The 23,547-nt window shown below is 43.4% G+C and overlaps 1 protein-coding gene across 2 annotated transcripts in view; it reads right to left on the bottom strand.

The window, feature by feature from the left end:
• Nucleotides 1-21,792, bottom strand: part of PLCH2 (phospholipase C eta 2) — a 76,317-nt gene extending 54,525 nt beyond the window's left edge. The window contains exons 1-2 of one of the 2 annotated variants that reach the window (XM_038159467.1): nt 21,172-21,792; nt 12,294-12,780 (exon numbers count right to left, since the gene is read on the bottom strand). In XM_038159467.1, the coding sequence (XP_038015395.1) occupies nt 12,294-12,405 (112 nt within the window). In that variant the 5' untranslated portion in view covers nt 12,406-12,780; nt 21,172-21,792. Of the gene's footprint in view, nt 1-4,360; nt 8,056-12,293; nt 12,781-21,171 lie in introns of those variants that run through there. The other variant, XM_038159471.1, reaches the window with a different exon arrangement.
• Nucleotides 21,793-23,547: the final 1,755 nt, after the last annotated feature.

Genomic DNA, 23,547 nt, shown 5'->3' with positions numbered 1-23,547 from the left:
TGTGGCTGGAGCCAGGATTGCTCCCCTTCCAGAGCTGAGCTGTGCAGGCGTGTTGGTTTTAACACACACACTGCCATGAGAACACCATTAAAAGTGACATTTTGGTCTTTGCTGTTTGTTAATAAAAACCCAACAGTGAAAGAACTGACTGTGCCTCAGTTCCTTCAATGCCACCATCGCCGTTTGTTCTGCACAGAAAGAGCAGAATATTACACCAGACCTGTGCTGAAAAATCCTAACCCAGAGTACCGGGCTTTCACAGATGGGCTTGAAGTTAGAAATGGAAGAGGCTCGGGAATAAAACTCAAGCTTCTTTCCAAGAACCACTAAGGTTGGCAAAGCCTTCCTTTGGATCACCTTGTGAAGGAACCAAAGACTCAGCCATGACACAAATGCAGACTGGCACAGGCAGGATTAAAACATATGGGACTGGAAGGGTTTGTTCCAAAAGTCCCTTTTCTTCTTTTAGCAATTATATTTATTCTACTGCTGTTACAAGTCACAGCTCATGTCTTATGACAACTATATATGCTTAGATTTCTTTCAGGTATTGGAAGCATCAGTGGGCAGTGCTGCAGCAGAAAATTGTGAAAAGAAATGGGAAGGTTTCGGGATTTCTACAAAGGAAAGTTCTCAAAATAATTCATGTATTTTGAATCAACATGTTTTGGTTCATCAAAATAGTTACTGGCTTAAAAAAGCACATGAGATAGTATATAGTAAATGTTATTTATAGATATATTATAGATTAGATGTACCTGGTAGTATGTAGTGTAGATTAGATATATATAAATTTAAATGAGATGAGATGAGATGAGATGAGATGACATGACATGACATGACATGACATGACATGGTTTAAAACAATGAAAAAATCTGCTCATTTTGTTCTAAAACTGGCAAAATAGGTTTATTTGAACCTCCAGTGAAATACTTTTTTATCTTTTTAATCAGACATGAGAAACAAACCTAAAAAAATTCTATTCTACAAAGCATTTCCCATTTGATAAAACCCCATAGAGCCAAAGTAAGTGACTTCATTCAAGTTGCTCAAGCCACCTCTAGTTAAGATGTTTAGTACAAAATTTTTCTGTACCTGAGTCTTACAGTTAAAAGATGAGTTTTCCTGACTGGAGACAGAAAAATCACATAAACCTGACCCAAAATCCAGCAGAGCAGATAAGAGGGTTCAAGAGACACAAGTCGAGGCCTTGTCACATCCCAGGGCTGTCCTACAAACAGCACAGAGGTGCTGCAGGTCCTGCCTTAGCACAGGAGCTTGCTGCAAGTCAATTCTCTGCACATATCTCTGCCTGTCACTGCTAAATTACAATTACAGTCATCCCTTTTAGCTGTTTGCACTGATTAAATGAAAGCACTGAACTCAGTTTATCTGATCAGCCAGTGTGAGCAGCAAAAATTAACCTGCAAGCAGCAGCTTCACTGTTCTTACTGACACCCTGCACCCACTTTATGTTTGCTCTGCCCTCTCAGGCACAGCCCTTGGAAATTTCCAGGATCAGAATTTTCCCTCAAAGCTGATCTCACTCCCAGGTGCCCAAAGGTGCATGAAACCCTCCTGTCTCTCCTTAAGGGAAACCCCTGCCCCCACCAGAGCAGGGAGCTCAGCCTGTCCTCACTGTCCACAGGCCACGGTTCGTTCATCCTTGTAATAAATTATGGATGCCCCCCCGTACACATCTGTTACTCAAATCACCAGTTAATAATGTATGAATAAATGAAGAGACTGCTCTGAGGGGAGAGAGCTGTGGGCGACTAAACTTTGAATTCTCTGCTACAGCAGCAAGCATCAAAGCTGTACTGCCAGGCTTGACCTCAGCTGGGTTTTATTTTTTAAGAGGGTTAGAACTAGCACCTTATGAACATGAATGGCTGAACAGCAGGGGCATGGCATGAAAGCTGGCCCAGAAACACGGGGAAAGAATGAAACACCAAATGAAAATCTTGCCAGAAGTACACGGGTATCAAAGGTCTTCGCTATCTTGTGTCAGTCTGAACTGTGAGTGAAGGTCACAAGTGAATTGATAATTCTCACCAAAAATACGTTGTTAATTCTCACTAACAGAGTTCTCAGTCAGGGGAACAGATGCCATTTGAAAATACAAAGCCTGCAAATAAGAAAAAAGGTGAAGAATGGCTGCTGATGAAGTTCCTAAGTTTATATAGTAAGCTTGTGCATCACATGCTCCAGAACTGCAACCTGGAACCAAGCGCTGCTGGCTCTCAGGCTGGAAACATGACCGCGTGCTTAGCAGCCCCAGCTGGACACAGCGCTCGGTGCGGCCTCGGAAGGGCGCTCGGGAGGGGACGGTCGCCTCCCCCAGCCCGCGGGCAGCGCTCGCCGCCGCCGGGATGCGCTGCGGGCGCACGGAGCGCGCTGCGCCGCGCGGGAAGCGCTCCCGGCCGGGGCGGCAGCGCCGGGACCGGCCCGAGCAGCGCAGCCCCTGCCCGGGGCACTGGGGACACTGGGCAGCACACCGCCGGCCCTTCCATCCCCACAGAAAGCGCGAACAGAGCTGCAAGTATCCCACCGGGCGGACGGGCACAAGAATTCAGCGCACAGTGCACCGCATGAGCAAGTCTTAAACACAAAAAGCTGAGCCAGTCCAGGCAGGGTCTCCCAGGGACTTGACCGAGCCTCCTCACTTCTCACAAGTGTAAGTGCAGCTCATCCATCGAGAGAAGCATCACCTGTTCAGGTGCTGGACACTGACAGAACAGCTACTTCCCTGCTATAAAGATGAACAGCACAATCCGTCACTGCACTGCCTCTTGTCCCTAAATTACCCACTTATGCTGCACCTTTCACAACAAAAAGAAAGCATGGAATCGTCACAACTCCCTCATAATTCTAAATTTTATTACTGCTTTAAACTTTATTCTGAAGAAGGTAGGAAATCTGCACATGTTGTGTGGTGCTTGCAGTCAGCTCACAACTTTGACTGAGAAGCAAAAAGCAAACTGCCCAGAGCACACCCTGTGCAGCCACCTGAACTCAGAGCAGCAAAGCAAATCAGGCTCTGAAGCAGACAGTGAAGGACTCAGAGACCCTCTGGTGATAGTTACTGGCAAAGTCTCTCTGGTATCACAGCCACATTTACAGGACGTCACAACCATGATACGCTGTGCAGAGAATCCAGACTTTATCCCTACACTGTCAGTAAGAAGCTTGAGTCTAAAATCTGGTACTTGTACTATTAAAAAAGCTCTTCCAGCTGAGGATTAATCATCTCAGTAGGACTGTGCAAATGCATGTGAGATGAGTGGGGAAGGTTATATAAAGCCCACAGAGAGAAGGAAAATGCAGACTAGAACTGAGGACCTGGCTTGCACAGCACCTGAACGCCTGCAGGTGCTTCTAACAGAGATGCATTCCGAGTGCTGATTGCAATTTACTTGTCAGTCATTTCCTTGATTAATTACCTCCTCCAAATGGCTCATCACCCAGGGTACCTGAAGTGTTACAACCATCATTAGAGATGCAGTAGTGTGATCCTCCAGCAGACACAGATCCAAGGAACAGCCCCCTCTGCACAAACACACTTTGCCACGAGACACGCAGCTGACAAATGTGTGTACAGAGCCCCAGGAACACACACACTGCAGAACCACCTGAGAACGCACATGGGAATGGCTTCAATGAACTGTGCACCACAGGCAGAGATAAGATGACTGCACAATCAAACCTGATCAGCACAATCTGCACCAGCAGAACTCCTGTGAAATCACTGAGAGAGCACGGGAACATCAGCACCGTGTGCCAGCAGAAATCATTTTATACACACAGCAGTGAGTAATGACACTAAGGAATGATGGGCAGAGTTTAGCACAGTGCATTGTGGTGGAGTTTCTGTTGTTTAAAAGCCAACCTTCCCTTCCTCCATCAGTAAACTTTGCAAGGCACACTCAAATGCAATGTCTACAGCTACTGAAACTGCTCTGGAGTAAACAATTCATTCGGAGAATTGGGAATTGCTCTGTCCTTATTATTATGGTTTCTCCAAAGCAATACATGTTTCATTTGCTGTAAGTGGAATGGATTTTCATTTACTTAGTAGTCTTCGTATTTATCTAGATACTATGGCCATAATTAATAAAACATGCCTTCTTAAAGACAAAAGATCTTTTGAAATGACAGTGAGCTGATGAGATCTAAAAAATATTATCCTCTAACTAACAGGGTCAAATGGCTGAATATCTCTGAGTGAGTGAGGAAAAGGAAGAGTAATGCGATGTTATGAAAGTACTACTGAACAACAACTGAGCCCACAAGCACAAGTACAATTTATCTTCTAGCAAAAATTCTAGTGGATGAGGTAAAAAGAATAAATCCACCTACTGTGTTTCTGCGATGGGCTTCCTAAATCCATCATCTTGTAGAGATAAGAGGGTTTTTCTCAATTTCCTATGTTAGGAAGTAAAGATACTCTGCATTTTCCCTCCGTCTTGCTCCCTCTTCTGCAAGTCTGTGTCTGTGTGAGAAGGCAGTTTGAATTTCATCCCGTTTATTAGCTCAGGCACTGAGGAATCACTGTCAGTTTTGTGATGTACAAGCTCCCTTCCTCTCCACAACACCGAGGAAGCGGGGGAGAGAGGAGAGGTAGGATTTTATCTAAACTACTTTTTGCTGGAACAATTAACTCTTTGCTGACTGACAGCTCCTTCCTGGTGTCAGTTGACACTGAAATGTTTGCTCCTCTAAGGCAGCAGGGGACTCCCTGACAGCTGTTAAATGCTCTTGTTACTTCTTTTAAGGTTTCCTCTGCTTTTCTCTTCCACTGCTTAACGGGGAGCTCCAGTCAGACATCAGCACAGCCACGATCTCCTACAACCACCCCTGTTCAGTTATGCCAGAGGAACTAAGGGTCACAAATTTGTTCCTCAGTCCCTACAGCTTGTAAAACTTACAGAGGTCTCCAATAGGGATCTATTCTCCACCAACTAATGCTTGCTGCTTCTTCAGGTAAGGATGTAACACCTCTAACCCTGAATATCCAAAACTGAACAGAATTATTTCAACGAAACCAACTTCACTGCTGCTAGAAGAATGAAATGTGGATGCACCTGTGTACACCACCATCCTCAAACACTTTCATTTTCAAGGTAACAGAACAGAATCCTGTTCATTCCTGTGCACTGAATTTTCAGTTAGGTAACAACAAATGATCTTGCTTCACTTTCTCACCTGTTCTAAAAAAGAAACACAGTCCAGTAACACCACCCCATAGCCAGTTCCACATTCAAGCAGCTCTGCAAAGGTTTCCCCAAGTTTAGTGTTTTCCTAGGAGAACTATTACATATATATAAATATATGAATACATGTATATATATGTATGTATGTATATATATATAAAACTCTGTAGATATTTGCATCTCTTGAGAGAGTTTTAACTTTTTAATCCCTGCCCACAGTAAAACCTCTCTGATGCAAATTTTTACTTAGAGCTCTATGAGAAAAACGAGTCAAATTAACTAGATTTTCCACACTAACCATTTTCCTCCAGAGAACAGCATGCAGGATTAAGCACAAACCTTTCTTCCCCCCTACTTCAAACAGCACTTTGTAGTCCATCTCTTCCTTTTTTCTGCTGGTAAATGATGACAAAACCTGTTCTGCAATCGTGGATCTGAATGCTAGTGCTTCTAACAGATTTCTATTTTCATAGTTAATTCTAGCAAATGAGCATTTTTGAACTTTCATTAAGTTTCATTTCTTGATTTTGGAGCATTATCTTGACAGCAACCCAGCTCCTGTTATCTGCCACTGTTCCAAAGACTTGCCTGGTGCTGGAGCACACTTCCCTGGAATGACTTTCCTCTGACTTTCACTGATGGTCCCACACATTCTAAGTACCTGCCTATGTCAACACACAGTTCATTCACTGTGACACAGCCTCAAGCTTTTTCTTCCTTAGATCCAGTCACAAATCCTGCTGGCCTCCTGGGAATCAGCATCCCCCCTTTCAGTTCAGTGAGAGACACCAGTTAAGGGGATTAGAATAGTCTCTAAACAGGTTTTAAATCTTTTGTCTTCCTCACTGAGCCAATTGCCTGGAACTTCAGCATTTCAGCAGGGAAAAAGATTATTACTTCAGGGAAATATCAGTGCTTTTGATATTGTCAGAAACAATCTCCCTCACTCTTCTCTAAACTATTCACAGCTCTTCTGTTGTGTGCAGAGCATTTTCAGCATAAAAGGGCTGTAATAGAACAGCCTCTCTTCCCAGTGGCTACACAGGTTTAACTCATGGTTTGTACTTCTGAGATCATGAGTTCAAGAATATTCCCATTTCTTCTCTACAGAGCCAGTAATGCAGCTGAAGGATCCTGGACTTGCCTGGGAGATGGCAGCAGCCAGGCATCAAGTGGTTCCTCATAGTCTGATAACTGTAGAAAACCACTATGGTTTCCTTCAGAAGACAACTGAAGTTATTTGTTCTCTCAAGAAACAAAGCATTCCTCTCTCTGATGAAGCATTTAACCTCAGATCAAACTGACAGATAAGATTCTGAGGTGAAGATAAATAGAAAACTGCTTGGAGATGAAGAGCATTGAAATGTTTGGGGAGGTGAGTAATACCAAAACCCAGGCAGGTTCACAGTCACGATTTTAAAACACAATTTGCCAAACTCCAAATGCTAACCAAAGCCAGTCATGCTGTAAGACACACAGGCTAGAAGTCACCTGTATTTGGTGGCTTTCAGGGTGATTAAGTCTACCAGAACTGTCAGCAGATACAAATAATTTGCTTGTGAGAAAGTGTAAGAGGCAGAGACTCAGCTCTTGTTTACAGAGCCTCAGAGCAGCATCCCTGTGAGTGGCTTTGACTGACAGGCTTATTCACAGCTAATGGCAGCATCTCCAGAACTTCCCACAGATAATGCCAATATCGTTGCACTTCGTTAAACAATATTGGATTTCCACCCCTCCCATCTCTGACAACACACAGCCTGAGCATTCCTATGAATGATTGAAAGGAACAGATTTTTCCTCTCGCAGCGTTATGAAGACCTAGTTTTTAATTGCTCCAGCACTGGTTCAGTCAATCCAGAAGTTGGTTTATTACCTCTAAACATGCTGCACTTATTCTAACCTTCTGACTGAACATGATTTTTTTACCTATTCACTGTTATTAGGATCAAACCAGGGTAACTTCCCTGCTATCAAGAGCTTTCACTCTGCCTCGCAAGGAGCAGCGGTTACAAGTAGTATTACCCTGGTTAATAACCCTCAAGGGATGCCAGGTACAAAAGCTCCAGGAGCAGCGGCACTCAGCTGGTTCTGAGGCAGCTGAAGGTCCCAGCGCCGGGTTCTGGCAGGATGCAGGCTGTGAGACCGCGAGCACACGCTCACCCAGCAGATGGCAACCGCACACAGCCCACGGCATGAGCGAGGTCCTGAATCGGGGATGGGGCGCTCACGGCGCTGTTTGTTCTGCTGGATTTGTCCCTTTTTCCCACTACACACCTCCAAAATCCCTACAGGCAGAAGCAGATACATCAGATAGGGCAGGAACATTTAGGGGGGAAGAGGAGAAGAAAGAAACAAATGGTAACATTCAGGTGATTCAGTTTCTAATCCAGGAAAAACCACTGATTCTGCAACAGAGCTCAGTCAGTGCCTTTTATCTCCTTTTCCCCAGTTAACTTTTACAGGAAAAGCAGAGCTGCTACATCAATTGAGTATCCAGGTAACGCTGCCCTTTTATTACAGCCTCACGATTCACTAGCACAGAGCAAAGAAAGGTGAGGCCAAACTGCAATATTCCTACGGACCACAGAGAAGGAGCAACAAAGCAGAGCTTTGTCAGAAACACCTTTGTGGTGCACATTGCTTTTCGTGTCAGATTTACAGCCTTTATCCTAACAAACCTCCACTGAGACAAAGACAGGTGGTTATTAGTATTTCCTGATTCTAAAACAAAATCACTACCAAGGGCAGAGGCTGTGTGAGCTGGAGACAAAGCAGATTCCTCCCTGCTCCACAGCAGGTGTCAATGCATTGGTATTCAGGCTCCTGCCTTCCAAGAGATTGCAGCAGGAATGTCTGAGCCTGAACAGGAGTTAGGAGACTAAACACCTTCAGGCATCTTGGCACAGAGCCTCCAAAAACTACATTACAACGCACTTTACCAAAAACACAGGCAAACAAAAATCCCAACCAAAAAAAAAACCTAAGAAAGAAGTTAATCTAGAAAGCCTTAGAGATTTTCATTACCTGTTGAATCCATTTGGACTAAATGGCAAGGTTTGAAACGGTCTCTTGATTGAAAATAAATCATTGAGGAAACAAACATACATTCCTCAAAGACAGGAAAAAGGAATCTGAGTCACATCAGCTGAAAGACAGGATACCTAAGCACAGTCACAATGAAGGTCAAGGTCCTGGGCTCCGGTGGTTCATTCTGGACTCCTGAGCCTGAGCCTCCTGCTCAGCCCCTTGCTGGCAGCGAGGAGACAGACATGCTACTCCAGGTACCTTGTGCCACACATGATTCCCAGATCCCTGCTCTCCATCAGGTGCGGGAGTTGTATTCATGGAGTGTGAATGAACGCACAGACCTGAGAGCTGAGAGCTGCCCTTGAGTGCCAAGCCCCAGCCAAGGTTCCCTCAGCCTGCAGTGACCCCAGGACACGTCCTCATCCTTTACAATGCACTCTGCTCCACACAAAGGGACAATTTCTTATAATTTTGTCATCTCTTAATGTGATATAAAAATTCTCAAAGACTGAATGCTTTAAAACAATTTTTTTCTAAGACTTGAACAGTATTAAGAATTCTAAATGAGCCTAGATGTCCAAAACCAGCCTTTTTCACAAGCAGAAAATTGATTCAGTTTCACTGTTCCATCAGTCCTCAAATCTACTCGAGGCCACCACTACCCAAGATTAAAAACCTCCAGGGCTCAGACTCCTTTGTGGTCTACAGATTGCATGTTGCAGAATAGTTCCCAAGCAGCCGATATCAGCACCTACGATTGCCACGCTCTAGATCTTACCAGAGTTATTTCAGTTCTGATTGGCTGAGGTTGGACATTATTATTATTATTTGTATTTCAGAACACATAAAAAAAGACCTAAACGTGACTGAGAAGTGTCTGCTGTGCAGGAACAGCAGTTCCCATTTGTAATCAGAATAAGAGACAACATAAGGATAAAATGAAATTACAAAAAGAGCCAAACAAGAAGGCAGTAACAGAATCAGAACTAGGATCTGGATGTGCTGAGCAGTCCAGTATTGTGTCCTTAGGTTCATATCTTCATTACAACAGTCTGTGGACTCATTAACATAAATTAGTATAAACTGACACTGGCAACAAAGGAAACAATTGTGCATTCTGCAAACCTCACTTGTGCATTTCTGCCTCTGCAGCAAAAAGGAGGACAAACAGCAGCTCTCAGTGCTCCTCACACTACAGCCTTGTCCTCCATTTGGATAGAAAAAAAGGTGTTGAAAACATAACTCGCAGTTGACACTGTGCAAAACCTTCAGGATTTGGTGTCACAGTTGTGTAGCACCACTGTCTGTGTCATACCAAACTGAGAATGACATGTTTGAGCTCAATCATGACAGGGGTAACAGTGTGACTGTTCAGATGGATTCAAACTGCACCAACAAAACCCAAACCTAGAGCAGGTCCCATCCTTCCCTCACTGCCTTGTACATGCAGAACAAGCAGCATCAGGTCACATTTTATTTTTAGCTGAAAAACCAGTGAAACTGGGCAGTTTCACAGAAATCTAGCTCTAATAGAAGTTCCTGTCAGACAGCTGGTGCCAATTCACAAAACATCCCCTGCCTGTCTGTCCTTCAGCTCAGCTTGTGCCACGGAGTGGTCTGGGTTGGAAGGGAGCTCTGGAGATGCCCCAGCCCAAGCCCTGCCATGACAGCAGCTGCTCACAGCCAGGCAGATGTTGAGCCCCAGCTGAAGGCCAGCTCAAGTGCTTCTCCAGGCTAATCTGATGTACCACATATCTCAGCAAACAGGATTTTGCATGTCTGTGCACAGCACTCTTTCATCAGATTACAAGGGAAAAGTGAGTCTAGACATGCCAGAGCATATTTGAAAAATAGAGGATTACTGAATTTGCCATATCCCTCCTTGATTTTGGACTCTCCCAATGCTGCTGCAATAAGGACTAATGACATTATATATAACCAAATTATGTAAAACTTAATTGCATTCCACTCAGATTTCCTTTTTACATAGCAATCTGCTTCCTCATCCATGCACAGCCTACACAGAAAAGTGGAGATTTTGCTGCAAAAAAGCAACAGGTTTTGAAAAGTGTCCCGGTTGATGAAACATCAGAAAGCTGCTCAAGAGTGCCAAGAGCTCCAAGCCACTGAAGATGAGTAAGCACAGAAGGAGATTGTGGGTAACTGTGATACTGTGGGGCCCAAGGATCAGTTGAGGGGCATTTAATTAACTTCATGGAGTAATTGCAACCAGTGGTTTAACTCCAGCTCCATCCTTTCCTAAGTTTTCTGGCAGATAAACTCACCCAAACATGCAAAGAGAAGCGCTGCACTTGGCAGGCTGGCCTGACAAAGCTGAAATGTTATTTCTGAAGGCACAGGCTGCTCCAGGCAGCAGCTCAGCACTGTCACTGTCACGTCTGTGCAGGTGGCTCAGTGTCTGTCATAGTGCAGAGGCAAAACCTGATCAGAGCTGCATTTCAACAGAGCCATGGAAAGAGTTAAAGAGGGAGTCAAGGCCAGGCTCCAGTGGGTGTTCTGAACCAGCCTGCAAAGGGATTCCTGAGCCCAGACCAGCTTTTGTTTAGGTCCAGACCCACTTGCATTGGAATGCTGGAAGTGCTGCCCAGGCACAATGCAGACTTTCTCTCCCTCCAGCTATTTCTGCCTTTTCTTTGCACTTTGTCCTAGGTTTGCACACTGACAGAGCTCCATGTACAGGGATATGTCATGCACATCCAGGGTCATCACCCCACAAATAAAAAATGAGTTCCCTCACGGTCAGTTTGTGTGATATAGCAATAACTGGAGTAGATCACCTCACTTCTGTGGCGCCAGAACACACAAATGATGCAATGCACCCATTCACATCTGAATTTCTGCTCTTTGCTTTTTCAAACTCCTTGCAAATCAATATAAAAAGCACAATGAGACAATGATAATGGCTTGACCAGGAAAAGTAACATCAGTAAATGCGTAAGATAAGAACTAGGATAATGACAAGCAATCATGGATTAATTATTTCACTGACAGGCTATTTTTAGTACACCTACAATATACATATATTCAGCTAGTAAAAAATATACTTATCAGCACAAATTGTAATCCAACAGAAAGCAAAATTGATCTCACAATTGCTGGATATTTAACCAAAATTACAAAATTAGGTCCTGTGAAAACCCAGCCAAAAGTTTCAGTGCTGTCTACTTCATGATTGTAGGCAGTAAATTAAATGCATTTCAAGCAAATGAGTCCTGTGTTGAATAAATGAAGATTTGATTTAAATATTAAGCTAAATAATCTTTTTATTATTTATTTTAAATGCAAAAAACCCCAGGCCCTCCTCCCTCAGATGTCTCCCATAGCACAAATTCATCTGCCACAGACATCAGTTACACAATTCCCTCCCTCCTACCCAATCTCCAGTCTACACTTGATGTGCACAATCACATCTGTAATCTCCAGAGCTTCCTAAGAGAAGAGCTCATTTTCCCCTGTGCGAGCTGTCAACACTGAAAAAAGAGCAACAGCCAACAATAGTTACTCTTTGAGCTCTGCATCTCCCAGCTCAGTTCAGACAACTCCATGGCACAGAGCCACAACCTGAGGCACTATAAATCCCAGTCTCATCAACTTCAAGAAACATTTTCCAGAAGCACTGGAAAGGATCAAGGAAAAAAGTTGCAATCTCTTGACAGTCTCATCCCAGCACACTCATCTACATTTTCTTACAAGTTTTACAAATTCTGCACATGAAGGGCCATTCACACAACTGAACTCTCACAGACTGCACAAGCAAGGACAGAAGAAAGATTGATTCAAAGTTATCCTCAGTGTACAGGGCAATGCTTGATTTGGGGATTTTTAAATACATTTTACCCAAACTCTAGTCTCAGTACCAAATACACAGGAAAAAGGGACTGAGGAATATACAAGCACAGTTCCCTCAAATTTAAGGAAAACTAGCTGTCCCATACGAAATACCAATGAAATAAAAGTAAATTTGGAGAAGAAGAAAAGAGTGCATTTTCAGTAGCAAACTATGAGATGAAAGGATGGCACCTTCCACTCACCTACTGAGAGGATGTTTGCAGAGAGGAAATGGCAGCAGTTTCCCTCATGGAGAATGGATTCTTCTCTTTGTGTCAAATCCCCTGCTAGAGATTTTGGAGAAGTCAGAGCCATCTCAAGCTTTCAGAGCAGCCTAGCAACAGTGCTTGCTCCAAGTCAAACAAAGCACTTCAGCGCAGATATCTGCAGAAAGTTTCAGTCAAGCAGTGAAAATATCCGAGAAAAGGCAACAATTTCAGGATGTTGCTGCTTTGCTTGCTTTGGAAGCGCCAGTGAGAGCCTTCTCTGGAATTCCACATTCAGGAGACTGTCCTGGTTTAATTCTTTTGATACATATTCCACTCATTGAACAAGGGGATTTGCAGTATCAGTGTGGAGAAAGAACCACGGAGCTCAGTCTTGACAGGATGGATGTGAGGGCCCTTCCCAGCAGCACACGAGTTACAAACATTCCGTGTCTCTTCCCAGTGTTTCTTGCATGTGGCTACCCTGGAGAAGACATTTTTTAAAACAGTGGAAGTTACTTTAACTGTGAGATATTTACCACAGGAACATACTCGGGTGATGTGCAATGCACTGACCTCAGCAGACAGAAGGCACCAACTCTTCCTTCCCTCACCCCAGGATTTTCCACAGACAAAGCTCCATTTTTGCCAGCAGCAACTTCTCCAGAAGCCAAAGTACTCACGCTGGGGTTAATTCATTTATACACACAGACACACAGAGAGGTAATATGTCCATATGCACTTAGCTCAGTCATTCTGCACAACAAGTGAATGTACGGGGTGCATTCCCAAAGGACTCTGCCTGATGATGGCTCCCTCATTCACTTCCACCTCCAACCCTTGAAGCTCTTTGCTCCTCTTACCTGTTGTCAGCTGTCTCCATCCCGTATCTCTGTCACTGTCTGGCATTCCCTTTCCCTTTTCTTACCCATCTTCTGCCCACTGGACACAGAAGACTCACCTTTCCAAAACTTTCAGTAGACACCTTCCTCAGAGGAAGAAGGTCAGAGAAGGCTTCCTCCAACACAGCAATCACACCAGACAGAAACCTGGGATCCGACCTAGTGCTGGTAACTGTTTGAATCTCTGGGAGTCTCCTTCAGTTTGTAATTACAAGCTGAGCTCTGAAACATTGCCCTAACATGTTTTGTTGTGAAAGCACAGATCCAGTTTGACATTATTTTAAAGAGAGAGGGCAACGAAGCTCACTATTAATTACAGTGATTAGAAACAGGGGAGGGGGTTTGAGACATTTGTAGCAAAAAAAGGGGTAAGAGAATGCCCTGCTGGAGCATCTGCCTGTTTGAAGCTGTACCTCTCTCCTTGTCTTTGGTCCCTCGTTCAGCTTCTCTGGGAAGTCACTTCCTCCCTGCCATTATCTTTTCACCAAGCCCCACCTTCTCCATTCTCATGCTGTTAAAAGTCCTCTGCTCAGAGGGAGCATCAGTCAGTGAAGTAACACCCTTATGTGGAGCCTGGCAACTTCATCTAAGGGACAGCAGTGCTTGGCAATAATTATCCTGTAAAAAACCAGCATCATTACAACCATGTGTTTCCACATTTAAATGGGAAATATCTCATTTCTCACAGGGCATCCTGTGGCTCTGCAATCGTTGTGGACATCTCAGAGAGTGACATTCATTTGGCAAAGAATATCTTTATTACAGAGCACAGCTGGAGGAATCGAAACCCAAATTATAAACTTAGGGCAGATCCAAAAGCTGACTGGATTGAGAGGGGAGGAAGATAATAGATTATCAAAGATACAACCTGTGCCCCCCATATACTCATTCTTGTACATGCTGTCACCTGTCCTTGTAATTGGATCCCTTCATTATGCCCTGGCATATACATAATTAGGTAAAAGAATACAGAATACATTCTGCTTTAGACTGAGCAAAATCAATTCATGCACTTCCATGTATTCATTTAATACATTTCATGTATTCATCTTGTACATCCCAGAATAAATGTGTTTTTTTCTTTTAGGTTAATCATTGTATCTATACCAAAAATACACTTACATATACAGAGCTGACTTGTTGTATTTAGAATGGAGCCCAAAGTAGATGGTAGAAGGTATGTCAGGATTTAAATCAATGTGTGCAGAGAAAAAGCCCAAACTGCACCCAGCAGCATTTCTGGAGCTGCTCAATTGCATGCTCTGGGCAGGTACTGCAGGTGACAGGCACTGCCTCAGTTATCAGCTGGGCAACTCCTGACCACAATTTTATAGCCACAAAGTGCCATTCCTGGTACCTGTGCACTGAATGTTTAACCCTGGGATTGACCCAGGGGTCCCAGGCTCACAGGACAGATGGAACTGTTCTAACACCAAGGCAAGGTCAGCCCATTTCCTTTGCAGAAAGCTGAACTGGTGGGTAGTTGCTTTGCTGACTCTCTCACCTCTTTGCTTCAGGGCTTATTTGAAAGGCCATTTCCTTTGGAGGAAGTTCAATCAGTGTGACTAATTAGACACCAAAGAACATGTCCATGAGGGCGAGGAAGACTGAATGGGCACGGGTGCTCCTGCTGGTGCCAGAGCAGCATCATTCCAGTGAAAGCAGCTGAGCTTCACATTGATGTGGCTCGTTAAATATTTTATTGTCTCGAGTTATGTCAAATTCATGTTCTTTATGCTTTGTTATGATCTGAAAGTGAAGCTACTTTGAGGCAGCTGATCTCTGAATGTCTTCACTTTCCATGCAAAAGATGTTCTTCCTGCACTCAGTCCCACCTTTCACAGCTTCCTACAGGTCCTCAGAGTTCCCTTCCTCCCCTCCCTCTCTTCAGCATGCCTGTGTTGGTAAAAAATAAAAGCCAAGCCCCTCTTCCCAAACCAATCCCCACAAATCCTACGCAGCCAATGGAAAAGTACACAATGAACCCCTAAAAATACAGATTGGTATCTCAGAACAACATTCAGGGGCCAGATTTCCTATTAAAGTAAATGAAAGAAGCTCAGTTGGCTTTCCTGGAAAATTTGTTATGAAGGTTGAATGATGGGAAATATCAGTTGCACTGTCTGGAAACACCTCACCTCTGTTACAGCAGGAACCACGGTGGCTCTGAGAACAGCACTGCTCACTGGCAGAAGACATCAAAAGAGAGCAACTCTATCTGTTCAGACCACATGAACCAGATTTAAACTGTCTGCTCAGGCTATGAGCCCTACCTAAGATTATTGTGTGAGGTTCCCTATTCCCTTGGAAAAAAGGACTTAAAACCCTAGAGGCAGGATCTGTATCACTTACAGACAATAAAAGCTGTGTACACCATTAACAATTCTCTAGCCATTTTTATATCACTGCAGTATTTAAAGCTTAACCCCACAAGACCTGCTTTTGTTCAGGGAGGTTTTGTGTGGCATCCACAGAGCTCAGACAAGCTCTGATATCCTCCCAGGACAGATACACTGATACCATGGATGAAACACACAAAAACCAAGCCATCACTTAAACCTGAATAGTTTGATCAGGAAGCAGATCAATGGATAAAAGATCAAAGCGCCATCAAATGGAAGGGAAAAAATAATACTTTAAAGAATTTAAATGGGATTTGCTTTCAAGCTGCAGTGTGAGCTGCCTCCGACACGCTGCTCATTGGAAGGAATGCAGCTCCATTCAGCAGGGAATTGCGGGGAGATAACCGGCACGCCCAGGCACGCCAGCGCACAGCCAGGGCTGCTCCGGAGGAGAGGAGGCTGCTCCAGCCCCGCGGAACAAGGGCTGAGCCCACACCTTAGGGCGTGATCCCGCCTGCTGCTTCCCAAGGGAGCGGGCACACTCAGCACCGGGCAAAGAGCTGGGTTAAAAGGAGAAAGTACAGAAAAGGCACGAGAGGACATCAGGATTCCTTTCTGGCAGGCTGCTGTGTTCACCTTCACCCAGAACATCCCACTTAAAAGGAGCACTTAGCATTTGTCAGCTCTTCCTCACCCGCCCCTCTCAGCCTGAGCTGGAGCTGCACATGCAGGAGCCCTGCATTTTTGTTGAATGATGTAACTGAAAATTCCTTATGCAAGTAAGCAGACTTATTATTAAACCCGAATTATTTATTTCAGGTTTGTATGAACCATGCCATACGACTTTAGCATTCACTTTATGAAACAAGATGTGAAATCTGTAACAATTTTTGTTTATAGGGATAGACTTGTTTGTACTCCCCTGCCCTCTTTATCCTGAATCGCCAAAACTCCTCTCGGTTTCACCATCATTCCCTGTCACCAGCCAGTTCCCAGACCTGTCTGAAGTGACAATGGAAACACAGCAGCCTCCTGCTTCTGAAGAAAATTTGCATTTTGTATTAGCAAGGGAGAACTGGCCATTTCTATTAGGAGGCAAAAGGAACTAATTAAGCAAAGTTCTAAATCTCATCCAATAGCTTGGCTCAAAAGAACTTTGAAAATGAAAGTTTCATACTCTAGACCACAAAAAACAAAAAGCCTCAGAGAAGAAATGAGGGAGGAAGATCTTCTTGTTAGGAGACAGACAGAAAGTGAGGACTGCTGGAAAAGGTTCTGCTGCTCTTGGGAATTTGTGAGTCATACTGAGGAGAGATTGACTCTGGGCTCCAATGCCACCTGTAATCAGATCTACAATTCCAATAACGTTCATGCTGCCAATTGTACTGGCAGCCTTGGTCACTCTCCAGAAGTCGGATTTTTGAAGAAGTTTTTTCTTCAATTTCATGTAAATGAGCAGGAATTTCTTTTAAGAACAATGTCTTTAATCAAACTGCTTTAATTCTGTACAGCAGCTTAGTGCTGCTCTGATGAATCTCTTGGATATTAGGGATTAATTTATGCTGGGGGAGTTAGAGAAAAGGTGCCAACTTGTCACCTTCCACAAGTCAGTGGCAAACATCAGCTTTCTCCTGAGGATGCCTGGTAGGGTCAAACACAAGAGTCCAAGCACAGGCAGACAGACACTAAAAGAATATTGCAGACAAGAAAAACATGCTTGTGCTTGGCAACTTCAAGAGGACACTGCAGTTTGGGGTTTTTTGGGGTTTTTTTGGCCAAATATCCAAACGAATTTCTTAAATTATCAATCTCCTTCCCTATTAGCAGGAATGGGTCTGGGAACCACTCAATCCATCCTCATTTTGTCAAACACAGGGCAGTGACGTGCACACATGGGAATTACAAGGCAGCAAGTCTTCAGGGCCAGATCCAATAAATATCAAAGTGCAGCTCTGCTTTGCTCTCCACCTTATCGTGGACTTTAGTACTTGGTTAGTCAATAAATAACATTACTTCAATAACCTCATCTCAGTCTAAACTCACAGGAGGGGAAGAAAAGGGACAGGTCACTTTATACTGTAGGAGACAAAAACCCGTTCAGTTGTTTAAATAGAAAATATTTCACATAGTCCTTGCAGCAATCCTACCAAATAATGCCATTATAACTCATCCCAAAGTTGTGTTTTTGAGGTTCTCCTCTGCAGGGTATAGAACTTCTTCCAGGCACCTCAATTGCAGCTGCCATTGTTCCCTCAGGCTCCATTCCTTAGTTGTTTTTTGTTGTTGTTGTTTTTTTTTGGTGTTTGGGTTTTTTATTATTATTATTTAATAAAGCACAAATTACATGTTTTCAGTTAAGGGCAGAGAAAACTTCCAGAGAATCCGTTCCAGCATCTAAGGGCAGTAGGAAATCTGGAATAACGAGCTGTAGGGGTGGGTGAGGGGGGGTTATGTTGGAGGGAGAAGAGGCAGGGAGGAGCTTCTTTTAAGTTACCTTACGTTAAGGTAAGGAGAGCTCTCCTGCAAGGAGAGCTGAGAGGAGACATCCTCTGAACACCAGACTGAACACAAAAAGCGCTGTTCTAAGTTTCTACATAACAGCCCTTGGCAAACACCTCAGGGAACAGGAACTACAGAGCTTGTGCAGCACTTTCAATCTCTCCCAGGAATGCTAACATGGAAAGATCCCTCACCTTCCCACCTGATCTCCCTTGTCATGTCTGAGGCAACCCAGAGCTCCCTGACAACTATTAACATGCCAGAAGATTCTACAGGAGCCATTCCCTAATTAAACGGAACAAGTGAGGTTGTGATGAACAATAAAAATGTGGGCCAAGATCAGAACCAGGGACACCAAAATCAGCCTCTCGAGTTTCATGCTGTATTTGTGATGCAAATGGATCTGAAATCCTCTCTCAGGTTGTGCTTGTCTTGATGTCTGCACCCAGCATTTCTCTCAGGACTGCACAGTCCCACGTCTGCCAGGTAGCAAAGAGCAGGAAGGAAGCTGAGAACTTTGTCTCAGCATGTGTGAAGGTTTGTCACAGCCTGCAGTGTGCAGGTACCTATCCACTGACTCTGCTGTGCACCTACGTGTGCTGAGAGGAACTGCTCCACCCCCACCCACAAAAGGAAGGCAGATTAAACAGTGGATCAAAAGTTTGGAAATTCCCTACAGATTTAGAGTCTGTGCCCTAAGCAGTGATGTGGAGAGCAGAATTTCAGTGACTTGCAGCAAAAACTGGGCTGAGGAGTTGCACACAGAGGCCATGGACAGCTGAACCCTCAGAACAGGGCTTGGCTCATGTCATGCAGGGCTTTCCTTCTCGGCCAGCTGAGCCTGGATGCATGGCCAGTACCTACAGCTCATGTCACAGCTGCCACCAGGAATTGTCACAAGGCATGGACACAAGGTTTGCCATCATCCTGCGAGGCCAGAGGGAACAAAGGAAGCTGAGGTGAACTCAAAAATGAGGTCAAGACAGTGGAAGAGAAAGAAGATTCAGGCATAAAACTGGAGAATCTATTTCAATATTCAGATCAGATCAATTTAAGCTTATAATGGGAAGAAGTGGGTCATTTTAAAGATAACATATGCAGAACGGAGATATCTGGGTGCATGAAAATTGTATTGCAGTAAATTCAAATAATCCTTAGTAACTGTAAGATTATCTTTGCTGAAAAATCTCTTCAGCCTCATCCTCTAACCCACTCAAATTCATTTATACAGTAATTTTCTCAGCTCTGGACAAATTAACAAGAACAATTCACAAGTATGTTGTCCTCTTTGAGCTGTATTTAGGAACTGAGGGCTCTGTACCATTTATTTCAAAACCAAACTGAGATTGTGTTGTTTTGAATCTGTGAGTACAGGACTTTAGAAGAGCCTTGCACACCATATATTTTATTGCTCTGTTATTCCTGCAGGACCATTCCCTAAGATACTCTCAGCCACTTTGAGTAAGGTATGGAGTAGCTTTTAATTCAGAAAAATTGCAGAAATGATGAATGAAAACAAAAGCCTTTTCAGACAATGTAGAGGGAGCTTGGCTATAAACTGGAATGTTATCATCCCTTTTTGCAAAGCCAGAATAAACTTGTTCTTTGGCTGAGAATAATCAAAATACGCTGCATTATAGGAGCTCATCTTGCCAACAGAGTCATTAAATATAAGATTCAGTGAGCCCTGAGTGTTTCAAGATTCAGTTATACAGGTTTATGTAATAAAAAGAAGCAGTTCTGGTGAAATATTACTTATTGAATAAAAAAGCCCACAGTTAACAGCTCTCCCATGACAAATATTTCTGTATCTGGCCATGGCCTCTGCTCTCAGGTGCCCAAAGCAGAGAGCCTGTGACAAGCAGTGCTCCTGCTGAAGAGCTCGGAGCCAAGTTAACATTTCTCCCTGTCTCCAAAGCAGTCCTGAGGCCACCAGAACGCCGTGACTCTGACTCCACTCAGCCTTGCCCACATTCAGATAACTCAGTGTCCTCGGCACTCACTGACCTCCCCTCACTTGCTCTGAACAGTTTCTCACACTAATCTCACTGGGCAGAAAGGAATTCTCCCCAGCACAGCTTTTGCACCCTCAGTAAGGACGGAAGAAACTCTCCCAGCAGACAAAACTTTCACCACATTCTTTTAAACAATAAGTTAACTTTGAGCTCCATTCTGAACATGGCATCAATTTCCTACTCCAAACCCACCACAATGAGCAGCCACTCTTACTCTACTTCTGTTTTATTTTATAACAGGCAACCTACCTCTACCATGAAACAGAACATGATTCTAGAAATTATCACCCTGAGGATTCAGGGGATATTTAAGACCTACATCTGAACCCTGAAGCCTGAGGCATTTGGAGCATACACAGCCCCAGCAATCCAGCTATCCTCATTATTTGCCACATCTCTGCAATCATTACCCACATTTTTATGCCAGGAAAGAACTGAAAATTATTTCTCCATAGCCCAAAAGAATGAGTTGTTTGTTTTTTGTTTAATTTAAAAATTTTCAAAAATAAGAAGTTGCATACCTTTTCAAAGTGTTGTGCATGTCTTTCCTCCCAAGTTAAGACTTGGCTGTTCAGTCACAGAATCAGCCACGTTCTGTTGCTAAACTGGTATTTTATTTAAATACCTGAAGTTTCTTTTACATCCAACCTCTCTTATCCAAGTCAGTTTTCATTTTGGCTCCATACACCTGGGAAAGCTCAAGGCTCAGGTTGTCAGTTCAGAATGAATGCAGTAGTCTTGCATTAAAAAAAGCAGTTGTCCAGTTAGAAAAATCTAAACTTCAATCACAAATGTGGTTTGCTTCATCCCTACAAGCTCAGAGAATCTAAAAATTTAGGACTAACAGAATTCCAAGGTTCCTGAACATTTTCATGAACAAGAGAAAGCATGATAAAATAAAACAAGCATTAGACATGATGCTCTTTCCATTTCCCCTCTTCCTTCAAAAAGAAGAGCAAAAGCAGTAGCAAATTCTGCTACAGCTGTACGGCTGTGCACGCTCCTGGGGCAGCGTATTCTAAACTGTGTTTCTAACGCCCAGGAGTGAGCAAAAGTGTTAAAAGTACCCCACGATGATGGCTGCAAGAGAAAGTAGCAAAGCAAACGCCGCACACACCTTTGTGTCTCCCGGCCGGGCAGTGCAGACGGGCTGTCCCGGCTCCTGGGCGCGGAGCGTCCAAGCTTCATTCCCGGGACAAAACCGGGAGGAGGCAGGGAGGGACCGGCGGAGTCTGGAGCGAAATCCCGCCCCGCTTTCACATGCTGAGGGCTCCGAGCTCTCTGATCACAAAGCAGCTTTACAGCCCCTGTTCAAACAGTTCAGCTCCAGGGTAACAAGTTCAAAGTGGGAGGAGGCAAAAGGAATCGGAGGGTGGTAACAATGCCGAGCAGACGTTTCGCTCCTTCTGCATCCGCAGAACCTGTTCTTCAGGTTGGAAACTGAAACATCTGCCCGGTGCCCTGCTTGAAAGCTGCGCTCCGAACCTCTTGTCTCCTAACAGGTCTGCAGAAGCAGAATCAGATTTTACGATGCGCAGACAAGTAGCCTGTGGGAGGAAAAGTTAATCATTGCTGAGCACCGAGGGTTTTTTACATTTTGGACTTCCTTGTGGTAACGTCAGCGAAGCAGCTCGTTCCCCTGTCAGGTCTGCTAGAAGGAAAAGCAGAGAAGCATGGCATGGAAATCAAGAAACTTGGCTCCCAAAAACGTAATCAAAAACACAGCAGCTACGTTTTCAGAGATAACGTCGGTTTTCTGAAGTCACCAGTATCAATCAGAACGCAAAGCAGAAGAATCAGATTTTCCTGGCAGATCACAGTGTAACAGCCAACATGTTATGCATGTGCGTGTTTATAATCTGTGTATGAATGTAGGCATGAAAGCATTTCACAAAATGGAAAGGTTTCTGGGCATGCTGCACCTCCTCAGTTCAAAACACGCTGACAGGACCCCCACCCTTCAAAACATCACAAAACAACTTTTAGAATATAATAAAATCCACATAATAAGTCAAAACGGGCATATAACACACTTCAAATGTTTTAACACTTGTTGGCAGAGTCCAACCTTCAGCTTTATAAATGGTTTCCAATCGAATAATTAAGTAGTCATTAAAAAAAAACAAAAAGAAAAACCTCTCGAGCTCTTCTTTGGTTTCTTGAGCCATAAAATAAGGAAATCACATTTACCCACTTCAGCAAAAGGGCAGCAGAATATGTTTGGTATTTTTCTTAACAAGTGACCTGTTGGATGTGTGAGATACACACAGTTCTGCCTTTAAACAAAAACCAAACCAGGAGAGATTGGATTGGAATCCTGAACAAAATGATCCAAGGATTGGTCAATCGGTTTAATTTTATATATTAAAAAAAAATCTATAATTCAGGGTGGCAGCTTCGAGTTTTTTATTTAATAGATTTAGGTGTGAAAATGTCCCATTCCAGACCCCATTTCCTGTGGGACATTTCCTTATGCAGGTGCGTCCCCTACTGTCGAACGGCGAAAAACGTGCCAATCTTTTTCCCCTAATTCCATTAATTTCACAGAGGGAACAACCCGCGATTCCATCGATGCAACACACACCCTAACAAATAAAATCTGAGCAGCGCCTGGAGCAGGGAGGGAGGGATTAAGAATGTTTTGCTTATCTGTAAGGTTCATCACAGCTTTACTTATCACGTACAACTTCTGGTGCAGTTTAATTAGAACTTTGATGCCATGATCTCTGCACTAATAGGCTACTGAAAGGATTACAAATATCCAGTTTATTTGTGGTTATGTTTGGCCACAGGGAGCCTTTCTTTGCTTCTCAGTAAAAAAAAAAAAAAAAAAAAAAGAAAAAACCCACCAAGCTCCTGCTCTCCCAAAACTTTCCAGTGTGTTCCTGCCATATCAATCTGTAAATCCTTCAGGAAAACACCTACTTTAATTCCAGTTAAAGGAGTTTTGTCAAATAAATGTATTGAATGCGTTGCTGTTTAACCGTCCCTTCACTTTAGCATGCTGCAAAACTGAATTTATAACAATGCTACACTAAAATCTGCTAGGGAAAAAAAAAAAAAAAGATGTTTTGGCAAAAATGAATGTACCAGACCTCAGAGCGTAAATATAAATGTATAGAAATACAACTGAATATGAATATGAATAGAAATACATATATGTGTTGTAAACATTAGCAGAATGCTGCTACCTTCGTTAAAATATTATCATTACTTTTAAATGTTTTTTTTTCAATTTTACAAAAATATCAGCATTATTTTTAAACATCAGGCACAGCTGCAAGAGCCTTATGGCAGCCAGCAGGACTGTGGCTGTCTCTCTCCCTCGAGAAGCCACTGAGCTTTACCACAAGAGTCACCAGGCAAATTTTTTAAAAGCAGGAATAGACAACACCATGAAAGGTATCCCTGCTTTAAGCCTAAAACTGCAGATAGTGGATGGCACCATGATGCTTATTTTAATTAAAAAATAAAATAAAATAAAATAAAATAA

The sequence above is a fragment of the Motacilla alba genome, chromosome 21 (genome assembly GCF_015832195.1).
Source record: "Motacilla alba alba isolate MOTALB_02 chromosome 21, Motacilla_alba_V1.0_pri, whole genome shotgun sequence".
Lineage (NCBI taxonomy): Eukaryota > Metazoa > Chordata > Aves > Passeriformes > Motacillidae > Motacilla > Motacilla alba.
The sequence above is the reverse complement of the archived record's forward strand: the minus strand, read 5'-3'. Positions and strand labels throughout refer to the sequence as shown.